This window comes from Rhineura floridana, chromosome 1, assembly GCF_030035675.1.
Source record: "Rhineura floridana isolate rRhiFlo1 chromosome 1, rRhiFlo1.hap2, whole genome shotgun sequence".
In the NCBI taxonomy this organism is placed as follows: Eukaryota; Metazoa; Chordata; class Lepidosauria; order Squamata; family Rhineuridae; genus Rhineura; species Rhineura floridana.
In genome coordinates, this window is record NC_084480.1 from 158,693,612 (window position 1) to 158,709,712 (window position 16,101).

Sequence of the window (16,101 nt, forward strand, 5' to 3'; positions counted from 1 at the left end):
CTCAATTTCCCACAAAGAGCTCAATGTGGCATACATAGTCCTGCACCTCCCCAGTATATCCATCTGTCAGGAATGCTTTGATCTGGATTCCTGCATTGAGAAGGGGGTTGGACTTGATGGCCTTATAGGCCCCTTCCAACTCTACTATTCTATGATACGATTCTATCTTCAGAATATGAAGTAGTTTAGGCTGAGAAGGTGACTAGCTCCAAAGTCACCCAGTGAGTTTCATGGCTGAATGAAGATTTGAACCCAAGTCTCCCAGGCCCTAGCCAGTAGCCTTATCACTACACTACACTGGTTTTTGCAGAACCTGTACGCTATAGTACGTCTATAAATCACAATATAATTTACCTACTATACTTCTCTTCCTTGGTCTTTTAAAACCTATTGAAATCAATGGTGATGTTAATTCTGTTGTGTGCTTTATATTTCCTCTTAAAGGTCAAGAGAGAGAAATATAGCCAGGACTCCTCCAATAATTTGATGGTATAGGTCAGCAGTGACACATGGGGGGCAGAATAGCAGTGGCACTGAGATGGCAAGGTTGGGGGTACCTTGGTGGAAAGCAGCACAAGCCTGCAGGTGTGTGCCCACCTGCTGCAGGATGGTGGTGCCACCAACCCTGAACTGGCAGGCACCTTGCCCCATTCAGTGAGTGGCAATGCTGCCATTACTGGCAGGAGAGTACTGCTGTTGCAGTCTGGGAGCTACCCTGTGTTTTACTAGAACCCCAAGAGCCAGCTGCAAAAGACATGGCATCTCTGAGAGGTTGCTGAGCACAGGGTTATCAGAACTGAGATAGCTCACAGTCTTTCCACACATAGATCTGTTCCTACTTTCCACAAGTATTAATTTCAGTGGTCAAATTTCCAAACGGGTCTGTGTCTCTTAGTTGCCATTGTTAAACAACTGGAAGCCAGAAGCGCTTGACTGCAAATCTCCCAGGGATCTACCAATAGATTACACTCTACCTTCTGGCCATACCTGTACTAAATCATTTGTATGGGCACACGCCTACCCTGCAGGGTTGTTGTAGCATGGTTGAGGACTTTCTTGGATCGTTCTTTGTCTGGTTCCTCTCCTTTGACCTTACCGCCGTGGGTGACCCTGCTGGGAGTACATGACTCCCGACGCCATCGCTCACAGGGTTCATTGGAACATGCAAGCCCACTCACCACTGTAAGGTGACGATCCAGCGAACAGACGGAGGATAACAATGTGTATGTTAGAACGGCTGTGAAGGCGGATGAAGGCTGCAGCAGATAAAAGACTTCCAATCGTCGTGGTATCCATGCCATTGGATCAAAGCCTTTTTCTGTCAAGATTGTGTGTTGATCGTCATGCACCGATCTCCCCACATAAAACAAATTCACGCATAGGCGTCTTTCAAGCAAACCAAACCAAAAGTCCCATGGCGAATGGCAATGGGGGCAGGACTGTGAAATCCAGAAGCCCCTAGTAATCGACTGGCACATGGGCGGTGGATACAGACTCAGTCGTCCTGGCTCAAGGACCGAGGCAGTTGAGTAGTTCAGTAGCTGTATCCATGACTGAACAGTCCTATTCAGGAACCACTCTGCTCACCCCGTATGGGGAGGGGACTAGAAAAGGTGCCCTAAACATAGTCTGCCTCATCTCTCTCCCTGACTGGATCACCACGTCCAGTGGGGTCACCACTTAGCGGTCGCAAAAGACAAATGAACTTTAGAACGTGGAATATATGGACATTGCTGGACAATACAGATAGTGAACATCCTGAACGCAGGACTGCCATCATTGCGAGGGAGTTGTGACGTTTTAATATTGGCATAGCAGCACTCCAACAAACTCAAAGAGCTTAAGCAAAAAGATAAATTGAAGATGTTGAAAACATTGCCATTGAAAATTAAACAGGAAACACAAAAGCACTTGCCTCACACAGAATGACTTCAAGAGTATGTCCATGTGTTGAAAGTGATGGAGAATAGCCATCATGCTGAAATGAAGCCAAGTTTGGGGGAGGGAAAGAACTCTGTAAGGAACAGGAAAAAGAAAAGTTGATGAAAGAAATGGTGAGGCACAAACAAGAACTTTGCCGCCCTGCGCTCCTGCTGGAAGGAAAGGCGAGGTATAAATAAAATAAATAAACTTACGGAAAAAGAATTAAAAAGGAGAGCCAAAGAATCAACTAAAAAAAGCCCAAGAATAAATTGCTTTTATGGACAAGCAATGATATAGAACTACTCAAGACCCAGTATGAGAAACAGCCGCCTTATGAGAGGACCATCAAAGCTCAGGCTGTGAATGAGCTGGCTGAAGTTATGAATGGCAAGAACCCTTTCCAGCAAGGACTCTCCGATACCACCAGACCCATGTGCTCCAAGAAGTCCCGTGAAGGTTCAGTCAAACCAATCTACCAGTTTGTCAAGCATACAAATACAAAGGAAGGCTTTCCTCCAAGATTTCTGTGAATGTAGTTGGTGCAGATGATTTTCTTCCCATTGACATGAGAAATAAAGGAAGCTAACATTTTTGAATATTCCATCCTCAGTGTTCTATAACTACCTCCTTGGCTACAGCATCCATTGATTCAGTCACAGCAGCCGAAGAAGGCAGAAACTCATAAAGTTTGCTACAAAGGATATCTGTTTTGTTAACCACTTTAACAAATGTAATATATTATTTGAATGAATAAGCTCATCCTACTAGGATCCAGAGCAAACTTGTCTGAAGTGCTGTATGAAGCTTTTGAAATCTTACCCCCTCGCTCTGTGTTCACCCTACATTTTACAAAAGTAATCAAAACAGGGCAGAATCACAGTTCTTTCATTTTTTTCACAAACCCTGAACATTTATGTCACTATGTATTGGAAGAGTGGAAATAATTGTCCTTCTTCCCACTCCTGAATTTGAGTACAATGGGGTCTGTGTGAAAGAGTTTTAAGGGCTAACAAATCTTCCTTAAGTGATCTTGAGTAGGTATACCTTGGCCATCAAGTGTCAGCTGGGCAAGCAACATATTTAAAAGGGGGGATTTATTTATTTATTTTATAGAGGATAAAGCAGATGGAAAATTAAAGACCAAATCCTTTGTGGCTGCATTAAAATAATCTACCTGCCCCCTGAACCAGATACCTGGTTCCTTCTGGCAGTACAAATGAGGGACAGATAGCGAGAATCTGGTATTAATCAAAATCCCTTTGCGAGGCCCAATTCCCTTCTTCTGGGGCTAGTTCTGTAATCTTCCTCACAGAGCATCTAGCTACCCCTACAACCCAGATGCCGCCTCCTTCCATGTTAACTTCCTAGCATTATCTCCTGGACATGAATTCTTCACAGCTCAGCACACAGCAAGAGGTAGGTAGGTAGAAATTTATTTGCATAACCATAAGCCGTTGCAATATAGAAAACGAAAGAAAAGAAAAACATCACACATCATTAAAAAGAGCCATCATTAAAACAATAAAATATTCAGCACACGTGATTGCCGTGAGCGAAGGCAACAGGCCTTGGACTACATTCAATAAAATCCAGTAACTAAGTAGTGACTCGTGTGTATACTGTCGCCCCTTGTCGAGCTCCGATTCAGCAGCGCGTTTGGCTCGGAGTTTTTGTGCCGCTAGGGCAAACTGGGCAACCCTATAGGTGATCCTAAAATCATTGTCTGATAAAAGAAACGGGATGAGGTGTATTTGTTGAGAATATCCCTGATGAGTTACCAGTTCACTTAAGAATTTGGTCCTGGGATGTAAATATAGAGGGCATTCCAGCAGGTAATGAGGTAAATCTTCCACCGCTGATGATCCACAGATACACAGTCGTTGCTCCCAGGGTGTCTGGCGGTAGCGACCTAGCAGTACCGCACTCAGCATCGACTGGAATCTGAGTGCGGTGAAAGCTTGTCTCAACTGGGCTGGTATAGGGTAAGTCAGGTATTTCGCCCGTTTATGATCGTGTTTGAATATACCATACCATTTGGAGAATTTTGTATTAGTGATTACAAGTCTATCCATCCATGAACAATGTCCGTAGATTGCGTCCCGTAGCTTAATTCTGTTAAATGGGGTCAGGCTCTGGGGTGATATACGTTTTGGATAATTTCAAGATTGGCAAGGTGGGAATCCTCCCAACCCCAAACAGCTGCCCCGTATAAGATCTGGGAAAGAGCTTTATTTATGAAGACTTTCAATGCCGAGGCAACGAGGTTGCTGCCCACTGTCCTATAAAATCTGAGGATAGCCCCGGTGCATCTCAGCACAACAGATTTGATGTGCGCAAACTGCCTTTTCCAGGAAAGAGTGTCCTGGAAATAAATGCCCAGATATTTAAATGAACGGCACTGTTCAATTGGGTGTCCACCAATAGACCACTTGAGGTTGAGGGGCTTTTTCCCAAAGACCATAACCTTAGTTTTGTTGTAATTTATCTGAAGTTTTTCTTTTAGACAGTAAGTACTTAAACTCATCAACAGTCTCCTTAGGCCCTTTTGTGTGATGGATAGTAGGATCATATCGTCCGCGTAAAGTAGCATCGATACTTTCCTATTCCCCAAGGAAGGGGGAAAAAACTCTGGGCCCGCTAGTTCTGAGACTATCTCATTTAGATAAAGATTAAAGAGGAGGGGGGCCAGGAGGCAGCCTTGCTTTACTCCCTTGTTAGACAGTATTGGATCAGTTAAGGAGCCTGAACTGCCTGCTTGTATTCTTACCCTAGTGTTAGAATACAACTCCTTAATAAGAAACAGGAGTCGCTTGTCAATATTAGTATTGGCAAGTTTGGCCCATAGCGCTGGTCTATCTATGGAGTCAAAAGCAGCCGCCAAATCAACGAAGGCGGTGTACAGATGTTTCGTAGACCCCAACATGCTCTGTTTTGCTAGATAGTAAAGCATGAAGCAGTGGTCAATAGTGCTTTGGCCTTTACGAAATCCAGCCTACTTGGGGTAGATAATTTGATTGGCTGTCTCCCACTCTTCTATTTTAAACAATAAATGCTTACTATAGAGTTTGGCACTTACATCTAGGAGGCTAATTGGCCGATAGTTATGAGGGTCGCCTCTCTCGCCTTTTTTATACATCGGTACAACAATACTCTGCTTCCATCCATCAGGGAATATACCGGTGGTGTTAAGTAGGGTAAACAATCTGGCCAGGATGGGAGCCCACCACTCAGAGAATTCTTTAAACAATTTGGGCGGTAACATATCTTCTCCCGGTGCTTTACCCGCCTTCAAGGTGGCAATTAATGCACTGATTTGAGGTATTGTGACCGGAGGCCATTTTGGGAGATTAGCTTCTGGAAGAGGAGGCTGGGCTCATTCCAAACAGCCGGATCTGTATAAAGATTAGTAAAATGTTCATGCCAGACGGGGGTGGATATTTGACTAGATATTGGTTGTCTGGATGTGTGCAACCCTTTGGTCACCAGATCCCAGAACTGACGGTCATTTCCGTCTTCCGCTGCTTGGGCCAGTAGCTGCCATTGCGATCTTCACAGCAAGTGGATTTCAGTCTCTTAGCATTAGGATTGTGTGGCACATCAGTCCTGGTGACATCCTGTTTTGCCCTTTTTTATATCCTTCGAGATTATGATTTGGGGGGGGGTTGCTGTGTCCGTGGTCAAGGGTTGTATCGACCCATTCTGTTCCCAGTTTGCAAGGCAGACTGTCTTTGAGGTTCTTCAGGATTTCTGCAAGTGCAGTATTTTTCTCAGAGAAATCACCTAGTCTCTCTTCCAACTTGAGTGTCTGAAAAGGCTGCTTATCAAACCTTTTGTGGTATTATCAATAGAAATGAACCATAGCCTTTCAACCATGAAGGTAGTATCATAGAGACAGCATTCCCTGTACTCTCTCATTTCTTCAGCCCCATTGTCTATTCTAATCAAACACATTCTTTAGATATATGAAGCACTACAAAGGCTGCAAGAAAGTGGCTGTGATATCCTGCAGTAATTTGCAAGTCTCTCATCATAGTGTCCAACTTGTCACATGGGTTCTTAGCAAGCAATATATTTTTTTTAAAAAGTAATCAATGACCACTTTTTCACAAGCTATATTTAAACAGTGCCATTATTGGAGGCCTTCCTTTTGTCCCATGAAAATGTTAAAATATGTACAACATCTGTGCTTTTTCAGCCTTTGGATGAAACCAGTCAAATGAGTGACCTGCCTGTAAAAGTGATCCATGTAGAGAGTGGGAAAATTCTTACCGGCACAGATGCTCCGAAGGCAGGACAACTGGATACCTGGTTGGAAATGAATCCCGGGTAAGCTGCCAACAGATCCCATTCTTTGTATTTTGCCATGAAATGGGTGTCATGTAAATAATCCTGTTTGTTTGCTTGCATAAGTCATATTTGTGTAGTGGCCAACCATTGCTGAACTTTGAGGAACTTGGAACGTTAGCCCTGATCTAGTTCCAGAAAGGTCCATAAAGCCAAAGAAATCATAGGAAGTTTGGGGGAGGGGCAAGGTTGTTTTGTAACCTTGGTAGCTTTCCACATTGATACTCTTATTTCGTGACTGTCAAGAAAAGCTAGCTTATGGTGGACCTCTAGATTTTTCAGTCTTAGATGGCTTCAAAAGGGGATTAGATTTAATTCATGGAGGATAACTGGTATAGCAACAGTTATTTGCCTCAGCTGCTGACTGGAACCTCCATATAAAAGAGTGCCTTCTACCAATTTCGGTTGGTGGCCCAGCTATGCCCCTATCTGGACAGGGATAACCTGGCTTCAGTTGTCCATGCTCTAGTGACCTCCAAGTTAGATTACTGCAATGTGCTCTACGTGGGGCTGCCTTTGGACGGTTTGAAAACTGCAGCTTGTGCAAAATGCAGCAGCCAGATTGGTAACATGGACCAGACGGTTCAAACATATAAAACTGATTCTTGCCCGCTTGCATTGGCTGCCTGTATGTTTCTGAGCTTGATTCAAGGTGCTGGTTTAAAGCCTTACACGGCTTGGGACCACAATAACTGATGGAACGCCTCTCTCGACACAAACCCACCCGTACATTATGTTCAACATCAAAGGCCCCCTCCAGGTGCCTACTCCAAGGGAAGCTGGGAGTCTGGCAACAAGGGAGAGGGCCTTCTCAGTGATGGCCCCCAAATTATGGAATTATCTTTCTGATGTGGTGCACTTGGCACCAACACTGTTATCTTTTTGGCACCAGGTGAAGACTTTCCTCTTCTCCCAGGCATTTTAGCATGTGTTTTTAAATTGCTTTTTTAAAATGTGTTTTTAAATTTATATATTTGTTTTTAATGTTTTAATTGTTGTAAACTGCCCAGAGAGCTTTGGCTATGGGGTGGTATATAAATGCAATAAAATAAATAAATAAATATAAAGAGGCAGTAAGTCTCTGAATACCAGTTGCAAGCAAGGCTTCCTAGAGGTTGGGAACAGAACGCTGGGCTAGATAGACCCTTGGTATGATCCAGCAGGGCTCTTTTATATATTTTATGCTCACATCCATGAAGTCTTTATTTGGGAGGATGGTATATTATTACATGCTTTAGCATGATGTAACGGAGCAAATTTTGTTTTTTGTTTGTTTTCCCCCACTCTGCAACATTACACAGGCTTGGAAATCCCAAGTCATATTATTTATTTATTTGTTAGATTTTTATACCACCCCACTAGCATAGCTCTCTGGGCGGTGTACAACAGAAAATATATACAATAAAATCACATAAATCGGTACAAAAACATATATATATAAATCCACAAATCTAAAACCAATTTGAACATATTAAACTAAAATGCCTGAGCAAAGAGAAAGGTTTTAACTTGGCGCCGAAAAGATAGCAATGTTGGCGCCAAGCGCACCTCAATGGGAAGACTATTCCACAGTTCGGGGGCCACCACTGAGAAGGCCCTGGTTCTTGTAACCATCCTCCGAGCCTCTCTATGAGTCGGAACTTGGAGGAGGGCCTTCGATGTTGAACGTAGTGTACGGGCAGGTTCACATCGGGAGAGGCGTTCCAGGAGGTATTGTGGTCCCGCGCCGTATAAGGCTTTATAGGTTAAAACCAACACTTTGAATCTGGCCCGGAAACATATAGGTAGCATACTTCCCTCACTGTGGGGGAAAAACAGAAAATTTGACTTACTCTGAACTTTATTATGCTTGATAATAAGAGGGACATTTGTCCCCTCCTGTATTGGGCACATTAGGGATTATTTCTTCTTCAAGGGACTTAGTGGGCAAAATAACTCCTTTTGGGGAATGTCTTATGTTCTGTGTTCCAAGATTTCTGTCTCTCTCTCTCTCACACACACACACGTCATGTTTTCCTTTCTAATAATGTTAAAATGTTATCTATGTTAAGAATTTTAAGATCTATTTAAATAGATATGAAGTAGCACCAAGATCTGACAGCGAAGAAAGTGGATCAGAAGAGGAGGAAGAGGTAAGGAGGAGTGGCTCAGTTTCCAAATTATTTTCTTAATCTAATGGATCAAAATCAGACAAAAAAAGGCATACTTGAAAGATATCCTTGCCTGAAAACACCTTTGATGTGTGCTACTTCTGATAGTTTTCTGGCACTCTTTTTTCAAGCAGAGCCTTCTTAGCTGCACAGAAAGCAGACCTCCTGTGGTGGTTCTTCTTTTAAACTTCATGTTGCTGCTTTTGGATTAAGTAACACATAAATCAGACCAGGAGAGCTAAATGGCCTCTGTGGGTGCTCCCATGCAGCTCCAGCGTGTAACGCTTCTGTCCGTTTGTGTGATGATGACTCAGTGGGTGTTGCAGCTGTGGTATATAACCACACATTATGCCCTAACTATGTTGGCAGAAGCTGTGCATGCTACCAGGGCCAAACAAAGATATTGTGCTACCCGGGATGAAATGTGAGACTGCAACCCCTCCCCCACCCTATTCCATGTACAGAAACCAACTGGTTTCACGTTTAAAACTTACTTCGACAGTGGTGATGGAGCAGGGTCCTTCACTGCACCTGAGGGCAGCAGACTTGCCTAGGAGACAGGGCAGGCCATGTAGCATGTACAAATCTCTCCTTCAGCAGAGGAGAACAGCCAAGGAGTTTGTGAAGCCACCGCCCTCCACGTTCTCCAGCATCTACTGCCTCAGACAGTCACCTCTGTCTAATAGTAGGAGTGACCCTGCATCATAAAGACATGTGAGCCAATACTCCGGGATAATGTGTAAAGTGAATACATCATAGCTGCCCAAGAATCCTTCCCTATGTCCTCATATGCCAAAAGAGCCAGAGGTGAGGCCAGCTGGAAGAAAGAAAATGGTTGCTTTCTGAGGAAGCATGGCTGTTTCTAATCATGTTTAGAGGTAGATCTAGGTGCCCTCAGCACTCTGGATGGAAACTAGTGCTTTACTGATTCCAGTGTTGCAATATCGAAATGAACTCACACAGGTGCTCCACAGAGCATCTGGGGAAGTAGTTTGCTTTTATAAAGCTCTGTCAAAGGTGCCACCATCTTCCCACCTGATCCAGCCAAGAAACGAAGGGTGGCATTAGCGGTTAACATTAGCTGTCAGAGCTATAACTGTCAAGCGTGTGGATCAAGATCATGAGCTTTTAAATGTCACCCCCAAGTATTTATACATATCAACCTGTTCTTGAGATGCCGACTGCAGTAGGTCACTGTATGCTGTTAATATAATTAAGAATTACTAATTAAGATTATGTTGCTTCTTTTGCAAGCATTTAGATTTTATATGTCTATATATCAGATCTGATGAGGTCTCAATTTCTGACAGGAGGAGGAAGAGGAGCAACCACAGCCTTCTCAGTCTGCTTTGCCTGTGGAGGAGAAAAAAAAAATCCCAGATCCAGACAGTGATGATGTATCAGAAGTGGATGCAAGGCATATAATTGAGTAAGGCTCACTTTCTCCTTCAAAGTCCCTGTTTATATTAACAGCTATCTCCCAGGTTTCCTTCTAAATATAAATGAAAATGCTGGATTAATGTACAAGTTCTCCCCACAAGTGGAGGAGGACAGAGGCCGGTTCTTTGCAGCTGGAAAAGCAGACTCTGGAACTGGAACGCAAGGAGGAGAGGACTTGCTGCCCAGATAACTTCCTCCTTTTGCAACTGGAGGCCTGTTCCAGCAATACTCTGTATTTGCAAGTCTGCCAAAGTGTGTAAAACACACACCCAAAGATACAGAGCTCTAGTTAAATAAGCTTGAGCAGGGGTTGCCCTTTTTCCAATATTTCTTCTTGCCCTACCTTTTTTATAGTCCACTCTCAAAGGTACATGAGGAAGATTTCCTCATCTATAATAAGATAAAGTCAAGGAGTAGAAGTCTCCGTCTCTCTCTCTCCATGGCAGAGAGCAAAATTGCAAAGCTGCCCAAGGGGAAGGGACTATCATAAACATTATTCTCCAGCTCCATGCAGATACAGATATCAGGGACACCACAGATCTGGGTATGGTAACTGGGACAGTGTACAGCTGTTCCTAATCACATTTACTGTATTTTATTTATGTAAATTATTTATAGCCTATCTTTCTGCCTGACAAGAGGCCTCCAAGGTGGCTGACAATAAGTGAAAATTAATACACAATAACCAGTGGAGGCCAGAGGGGCTGGATGGGTGGGGCTGCATTGCTCAGCTGACCTTCCTCAGATCTCTTATCGCTGCCATTTACAAAGAAGGGGAGAAGCAAGACAGCAGGGAGCTCAGTGTGGAGAAGGCACAGCGGTAGGGCCAACCTGATGCTCATGCTGCTGCGCCTGCACCAAGCTCCCTACTGCCTTGCCCCTCTCTCCCTTGGTAACTCAGCGATGCATGGCATTGGGAAGCCAGGTCAACAATTCACACCCACACCCACCCGTGCTGCTCCACCAGCTGTGGCTGGCAATAACATATTACATACTGACAATCAAGGCCTGAGAGAAGAGAGATCTTTGCTTGGCTCCAAAAAAATGTTAATGTAGTTGCTAGGTAAGAGCACTCCAGAAGCTGGGAGGCACCACTGAAAAGGCATTCTTTCTCGTTGCCTCTTCCTGAACTTCTACCTGAAGGGCACTTGGAAGACGGCCTCCAAAGATGACCTCAGGGCCCAGGAGTGGCCAGTAGCACCAGATGTTTCCAACCTTAGGGGTGGGGCATCTCCACACCAAGACAGCTGGATGGTTTCCAGTTCCTGGCTCTTTTCAATGGCAGGAGAATCTAAAATTCTGGTGATGCAGGGCACGGATATGGTCACTCCCTGGCCTTAGATGTTTCAGGTGTGATTGCCCGAGGGTCAGGCAGCAGCATTACAGCCCCAAGCTAATCACCAAGGTTAAGATAGATTTCTGTTGAATGTGCTAAGATCGTGAAGGTTTTGCCAGCTCATTCTCTCTTCTCTCTCTCTCTCTCTCTCTCTCTCTCTCTCTCTCTCTCTCTCACACACACACACACTCACTCACACACTCACTCACTCACTCACTCACACACACACACACACACACACACATCCTGTTTAATTTCTCTCTCTCTCTCTCTCTCATCCTGTTTAATCTCTTTCCCTAGGAATGCTAAGCAAGATGTTGATGATGAGTATGGAGTGTCTCAAGCCCTGGCAAGGGGGTTACAGTCTTATTATGCTGTGGCTCATGCAGTTACGGAAAGGGTGGACAAACAGTCCTCACTCATGGTGAATGGTGTCCTCAAGCAGTATCAGGTGAGAAGCTGAAAGCAAGGTTCTTTAACTTCCAGAGCTTAGGCAATTGGGCTGGGTGTAGATGTGGAAGCCTAGTGCTTTGAGCTGCTCTGTCTGAAGTGCCAAAGAGGAGACAAGTTTTGACACTATTTTCTCCCCTGTATGTCCAGAAATGTGTGAGCATTTCTTTTTCTTTTCCCATAGATTAAAGGTTTAGAGTGGCTAGTGTCCTTGTACAATAATAATCTAAATGGGATCCTGGCAGATGAAATGGGTCTGGGTAAGACAATCCAGACCATTGCTTTAATTACATACCTCATGGAGCACAAACGTATCAACGGACCCTTCCTCATTATAGTACCTCTGTCGTAAGTATTCCTGTTGGGTTCATTTGCCACTTAAGGATTGTCAAATTCAAAAGCTTCTGTATTCATGTAAAATACCTTTATTTTGCGTAAGCGCCATCTCTGCTATCTTTTCGGCGCCTTTTGAAGACTTTCCTCTTTCAACAAGCCTTTTAAGTTGAGACCTATCCCAGTCTGCATCTGTGTTGGAATGGCTTGTTAATATGTTTTTTAAATAATGTTTCTCACCCTTTTTTTAAAGATGTTTTTAAAGCTTTTTTAATGTTTTTGTTTTGTTTTAATGTATTTTAAGGTCTGTTTTTATCATGTTTTAAAATGTTTTTAGCGCTTCTGTTTGCCTTCCTGGGCTCCTGCTGGGAGGAAGGGCGGGATATAAATCAAATAATATATAAATTATAAGCAGAATATGCTTGTTAGGATTATTATATTTCTAATGCAGTCCTCTGTGCTAATCTGCTTTGTGCAAAAATAAGAACTAATAACATTTTGAAACACCTCATGGTCACAAATCCAGGCAAACATAATGCAGTGGAACATCAACGGAGCTTGGGAATATAAATAACTGTTGCATTGAGAGCATTACCAGTTAGAACTATTAAGCATAGCAAGAAATGGTTGAGGGAGTGTAGCTAGTAGTATGAAGTCTACTTCATACTACACCAGAAGTACAGGTGTGGGGAACCTTCTGGTTCCAGATGTTGCTGAACTACAACTCCCATCATCCCTGTCCATTGGCCATGCTTGCTGGGGCTAGTGGGAATTGTAGTTCAGCAACATCTGGAGGACTAAAGGTTCTCCACCCCTGCAGTAGCATGATTAAATTAAGACTTGACAAACCCTGGTTTGCACTAACTGCAGTTTAGAAACCAAACCATGGATGCTCTGAGGCAAGTTACATAATCTTATTCAGTTATTTGATCCTGTGTAACCTATTCAATTTAAATCAGATGATCAGAAGTTTAAACTGTCATGAAAAGTGTAAATACTGTATTTGAAGTACCATGAGGTCTATTCCTCCAAGGTATTTAATGATTTATTCTTAACAGGCCCATGCTTCATTTAGTTAATGTAATGTGTGCAAGAGATACAGCAAAAATATTAAATGAGCTTTGCTAATTAAAAAATGGCTGCTTGACAAACAGATAGGTGTGCATGTCAAAATCAGAGGCAGTGTCGCTAATCCTGAAACAATCTTCATCTGCCCAAATCACTTTGCAGTTGTGAGTGCAAATTTGTACTATGCTTCTGAGATGCAGCATTTTGAAACTATTGTACACTGTTCTTGTTCTTTAAGCAGAGAGTCTTCATATTATGATTGTGTGGTTAGTGACTACAAAATGGAGTGTCACTGTTTTTCTGTTCTAGAACTCTATCAAATTGGGCATATGAATTTGATAAGTGGGCTCCTTCTGTGGTTAAAGTCTCATATAAGGCAAGTATTGTGGTTCAGATTTTCACTTCAAGTTTGTTGAAATAGAATGATAAGTCAGTTATGGGTCCAAGTCAAAAATGGAGCATCCTCAGACTGATTTGTAGAAAGCAAGTTGTCATTTTCCTTTTAACTGTCATTCAGCAACAATTGTGGCATCATATGAAAGGAGGGATCATCTTCCTATTGCCTAAACTACATCAGTGTTGCAGGACTCCTCCCATAAGGCTAAGCTTGTTCTATAACTTTGCTTAGTGACCTTAATGAGAGAGAGAGAGAGAGAGAGAGAGAGAGAGAGAGAGAGAGAGAGAGAAACTACATATTTTTCTTCCCATTTCCCCACATTCAGATTACTTTCTCCCTTACCCATAGTTGCCAGCCTCCCCCAAGCCTGTTGCTTGTCTACTTCCTTCCTGCAAATAATGCACAGGCCCTCCTGTCCCTGAGACCTGTGTGTGAAAATGTACATCACTCATGTCCTGAAGTGCTGTGTGCGTTCATCAGACCTCCCCGTTAGCCCTTTCTTATCAGTTGGTTCCCTGTCTCTTCTGTCCTTTATCTTCAAGCCTCCTTTTTCATTTACCTTTCTTAGTGCAGTGGCTGATTTGCACACTTCCTTCAGATTCCTTGTGTTTTCCAGGTTTCCCTCAACCATCTCTATAAAGCTGTTTCTATCTTCAGGTCTCTGTGGGTTCCCTTCCTTCACTAAAACTGGCCTGCAGACAACTTCATTTCCTACCAGTTGGAATGTTCATAAATGGCTCAGACAGTCATTGTCAGAGGCTACACAGCCATGAGTGCAATATGATATAGATTATAGTTTTTCTTATTTCTTGTTTGTAGGGCTCTCCAGCTGCAAGACGGGCATTTGTACCTCAGCTTCGAAGTGGGAAGTTTAATGTTTTGCTCACTACTTATGAATATATCATCAAAGATAAGCACATTCTTGCAAAGGTGAGGCTTTCCTGTTTGAAAGCTGGGTTTGCTACTGTGTTAATTTTCAATGAAATCAATCATAGTACCCATTAAATATAGGCAGTATTATGGTTAGACAGCTTTTCTTGCAAAACCAACTAATAATAGGCATTTATTAATATTAGAAATACAGATAAATGAAGCATTCATTACATTTACTTGACTACTAAAAAACAGAGAACCTCCTATTTTGTCCTTTTTAAACCAGGCATGGGGAATCTGTGGCGCTCTAGATGTTGCTGGGCTACGGCTCCTGCCATCCCTTAAACTTCATCTAGCAGGCCATAAGTTCCCCGACCCTGTTTTAAAGTGTCATGGTGAAATACATTATTGTGTGGATAAAAGATGGTAACAAGCGCAATGTCACTTTCCCAAGCCCCCACCCCGGTTAGTGATCTTCAAGATGGAGCATGTCAGTTTTATCTGCCTCTATTCTGAAGCAATTTGAAGCTAAAGGCCATCTCAGTTTGAGAGCAATGAGGTGCTAGTCTCAAGCACTTATCTGTAAGGAGAGAGAAAGTGTGTAGTACACGGGTGACAATACTGATTTTTAAAAGAAAAGTCTCGTTCAGCCAGTGCAAAAGGCCCTTGCTATGTATAGTACTGTGAGTGAAAATAAGATGCGACCTCCTGCTTCTCAGTTCTCATTTTGGTGAGAAAATTTGCTTCAATAACACCTGTGTTTGCTCATCTGTTGTGGGTTGTCTTGGCTCTATGAAAGACACTCAGTTTCCTCTGATAGTTGTATTATGTTTTTCTTACATTTTCAATAAAATAAAGACTAAAACTAAAAATAGCCCACATGGCAGCTGTTAATAGTTCATTAACTTCAACTGCATCACTTTTTGTGTACTGCCTGCAGGCTCTTTGCAGTAGAACAGCCGCAGTGCCTGGGAGATGTTGCAAAGATGAACTATGAACAGGTGCTAATCCACAACTTTGTGGTCATGATTAAATTTAAGGAGTTACTGCTCATAAAAGCATAACATTAATTTGGGGCATATGAGATGCTTCAGAAGTAGCATTGCTCTGGAGCTTTTGTGAATAATGAGAGGTTTTTCCCCCTTTTAATATTTCTGACTCCACCTATGATACAGATTCTACAAATTACTCCACCTAAGATACAGATTCTACAAGTACTCCTCTACTTCTTTCCTAGGTGCTAATGATGTCAACTGAACTAGGCTAATAGGTAGGATGTAGCTAGGTTCCTGTCACCTTATTGTGAGAAGTTCTGCTCTGTTGAAAGCTTAATGATCATATATGGGAAGTAGAATTCATGCAAACTCTAAAGTGGATTTGGTTACTGTCCTGCATCATCAGATTCGTTGGAAGTACATGATTGTTGATGAAGGTCACCGAATGAAGAATCACCATTGCAAGCTAACCCAAGTCCTGAATACACACTACGTTGCTCCGCGTCGTCTGCTGCTGACAGGGACTCCACTACAGAATAAGCTACCAGAACTATGGGCTCTCCTCAACTTCCTTCTTCCAACTATCTTCAAGAGTTGTAGCACATTTGAACAGTGGTTTAATGCTCCTTTTGCCATGACTGGAGAAAAGGTAAGTACAGGAAGAAGCATCTACCTGTGTGTTTCACCCAGGGCTGGGTAGAATCCTTGGGCTCATTCCCTGTTATTTCCATGAAAGTTTTACAGCCTCTCACCTCAGGCACGCATAGGGAAGGTAAATGAACTACAGCATCA

The 16,101-nt window shown here is 42.9% G+C and overlaps 1 protein-coding gene across 14 annotated transcripts in view; it reads left to right on the forward strand.

Moving 5' to 3' along the window:
* Nucleotides 1-16,101, forward strand: part of SMARCA4 (SWI/SNF related, matrix associated, actin dependent regulator of chromatin, subfamily a, member 4) — a 111,657-nt gene that overhangs the window by 47,991 nt on the left and 47,565 nt on the right. For all 14 annotated transcript variants that reach the window (XM_061639614.1, XM_061639594.1, XM_061639625.1 and 11 more), the window contains exons 13-20: nt 6,119-6,249; nt 8,342-8,399; nt 9,728-9,846; nt 11,494-11,644; nt 11,828-11,991; nt 13,354-13,420; nt 14,261-14,371; nt 15,716-15,958. In XM_061639614.1, coding sequence (XP_061495598.1) covers nt 6,119-6,249; nt 8,342-8,399; nt 9,728-9,846; nt 11,494-11,644; nt 11,828-11,991; nt 13,354-13,420; nt 14,261-14,371; nt 15,716-15,958 — 1,044 coding nt within the window. The remainder of the gene's footprint in view (nt 1-6,118; nt 6,250-8,341; nt 8,400-9,727; nt 9,847-11,493; nt 11,645-11,827; nt 11,992-13,353; nt 13,421-14,260; nt 14,372-15,715; nt 15,959-16,101) is intronic.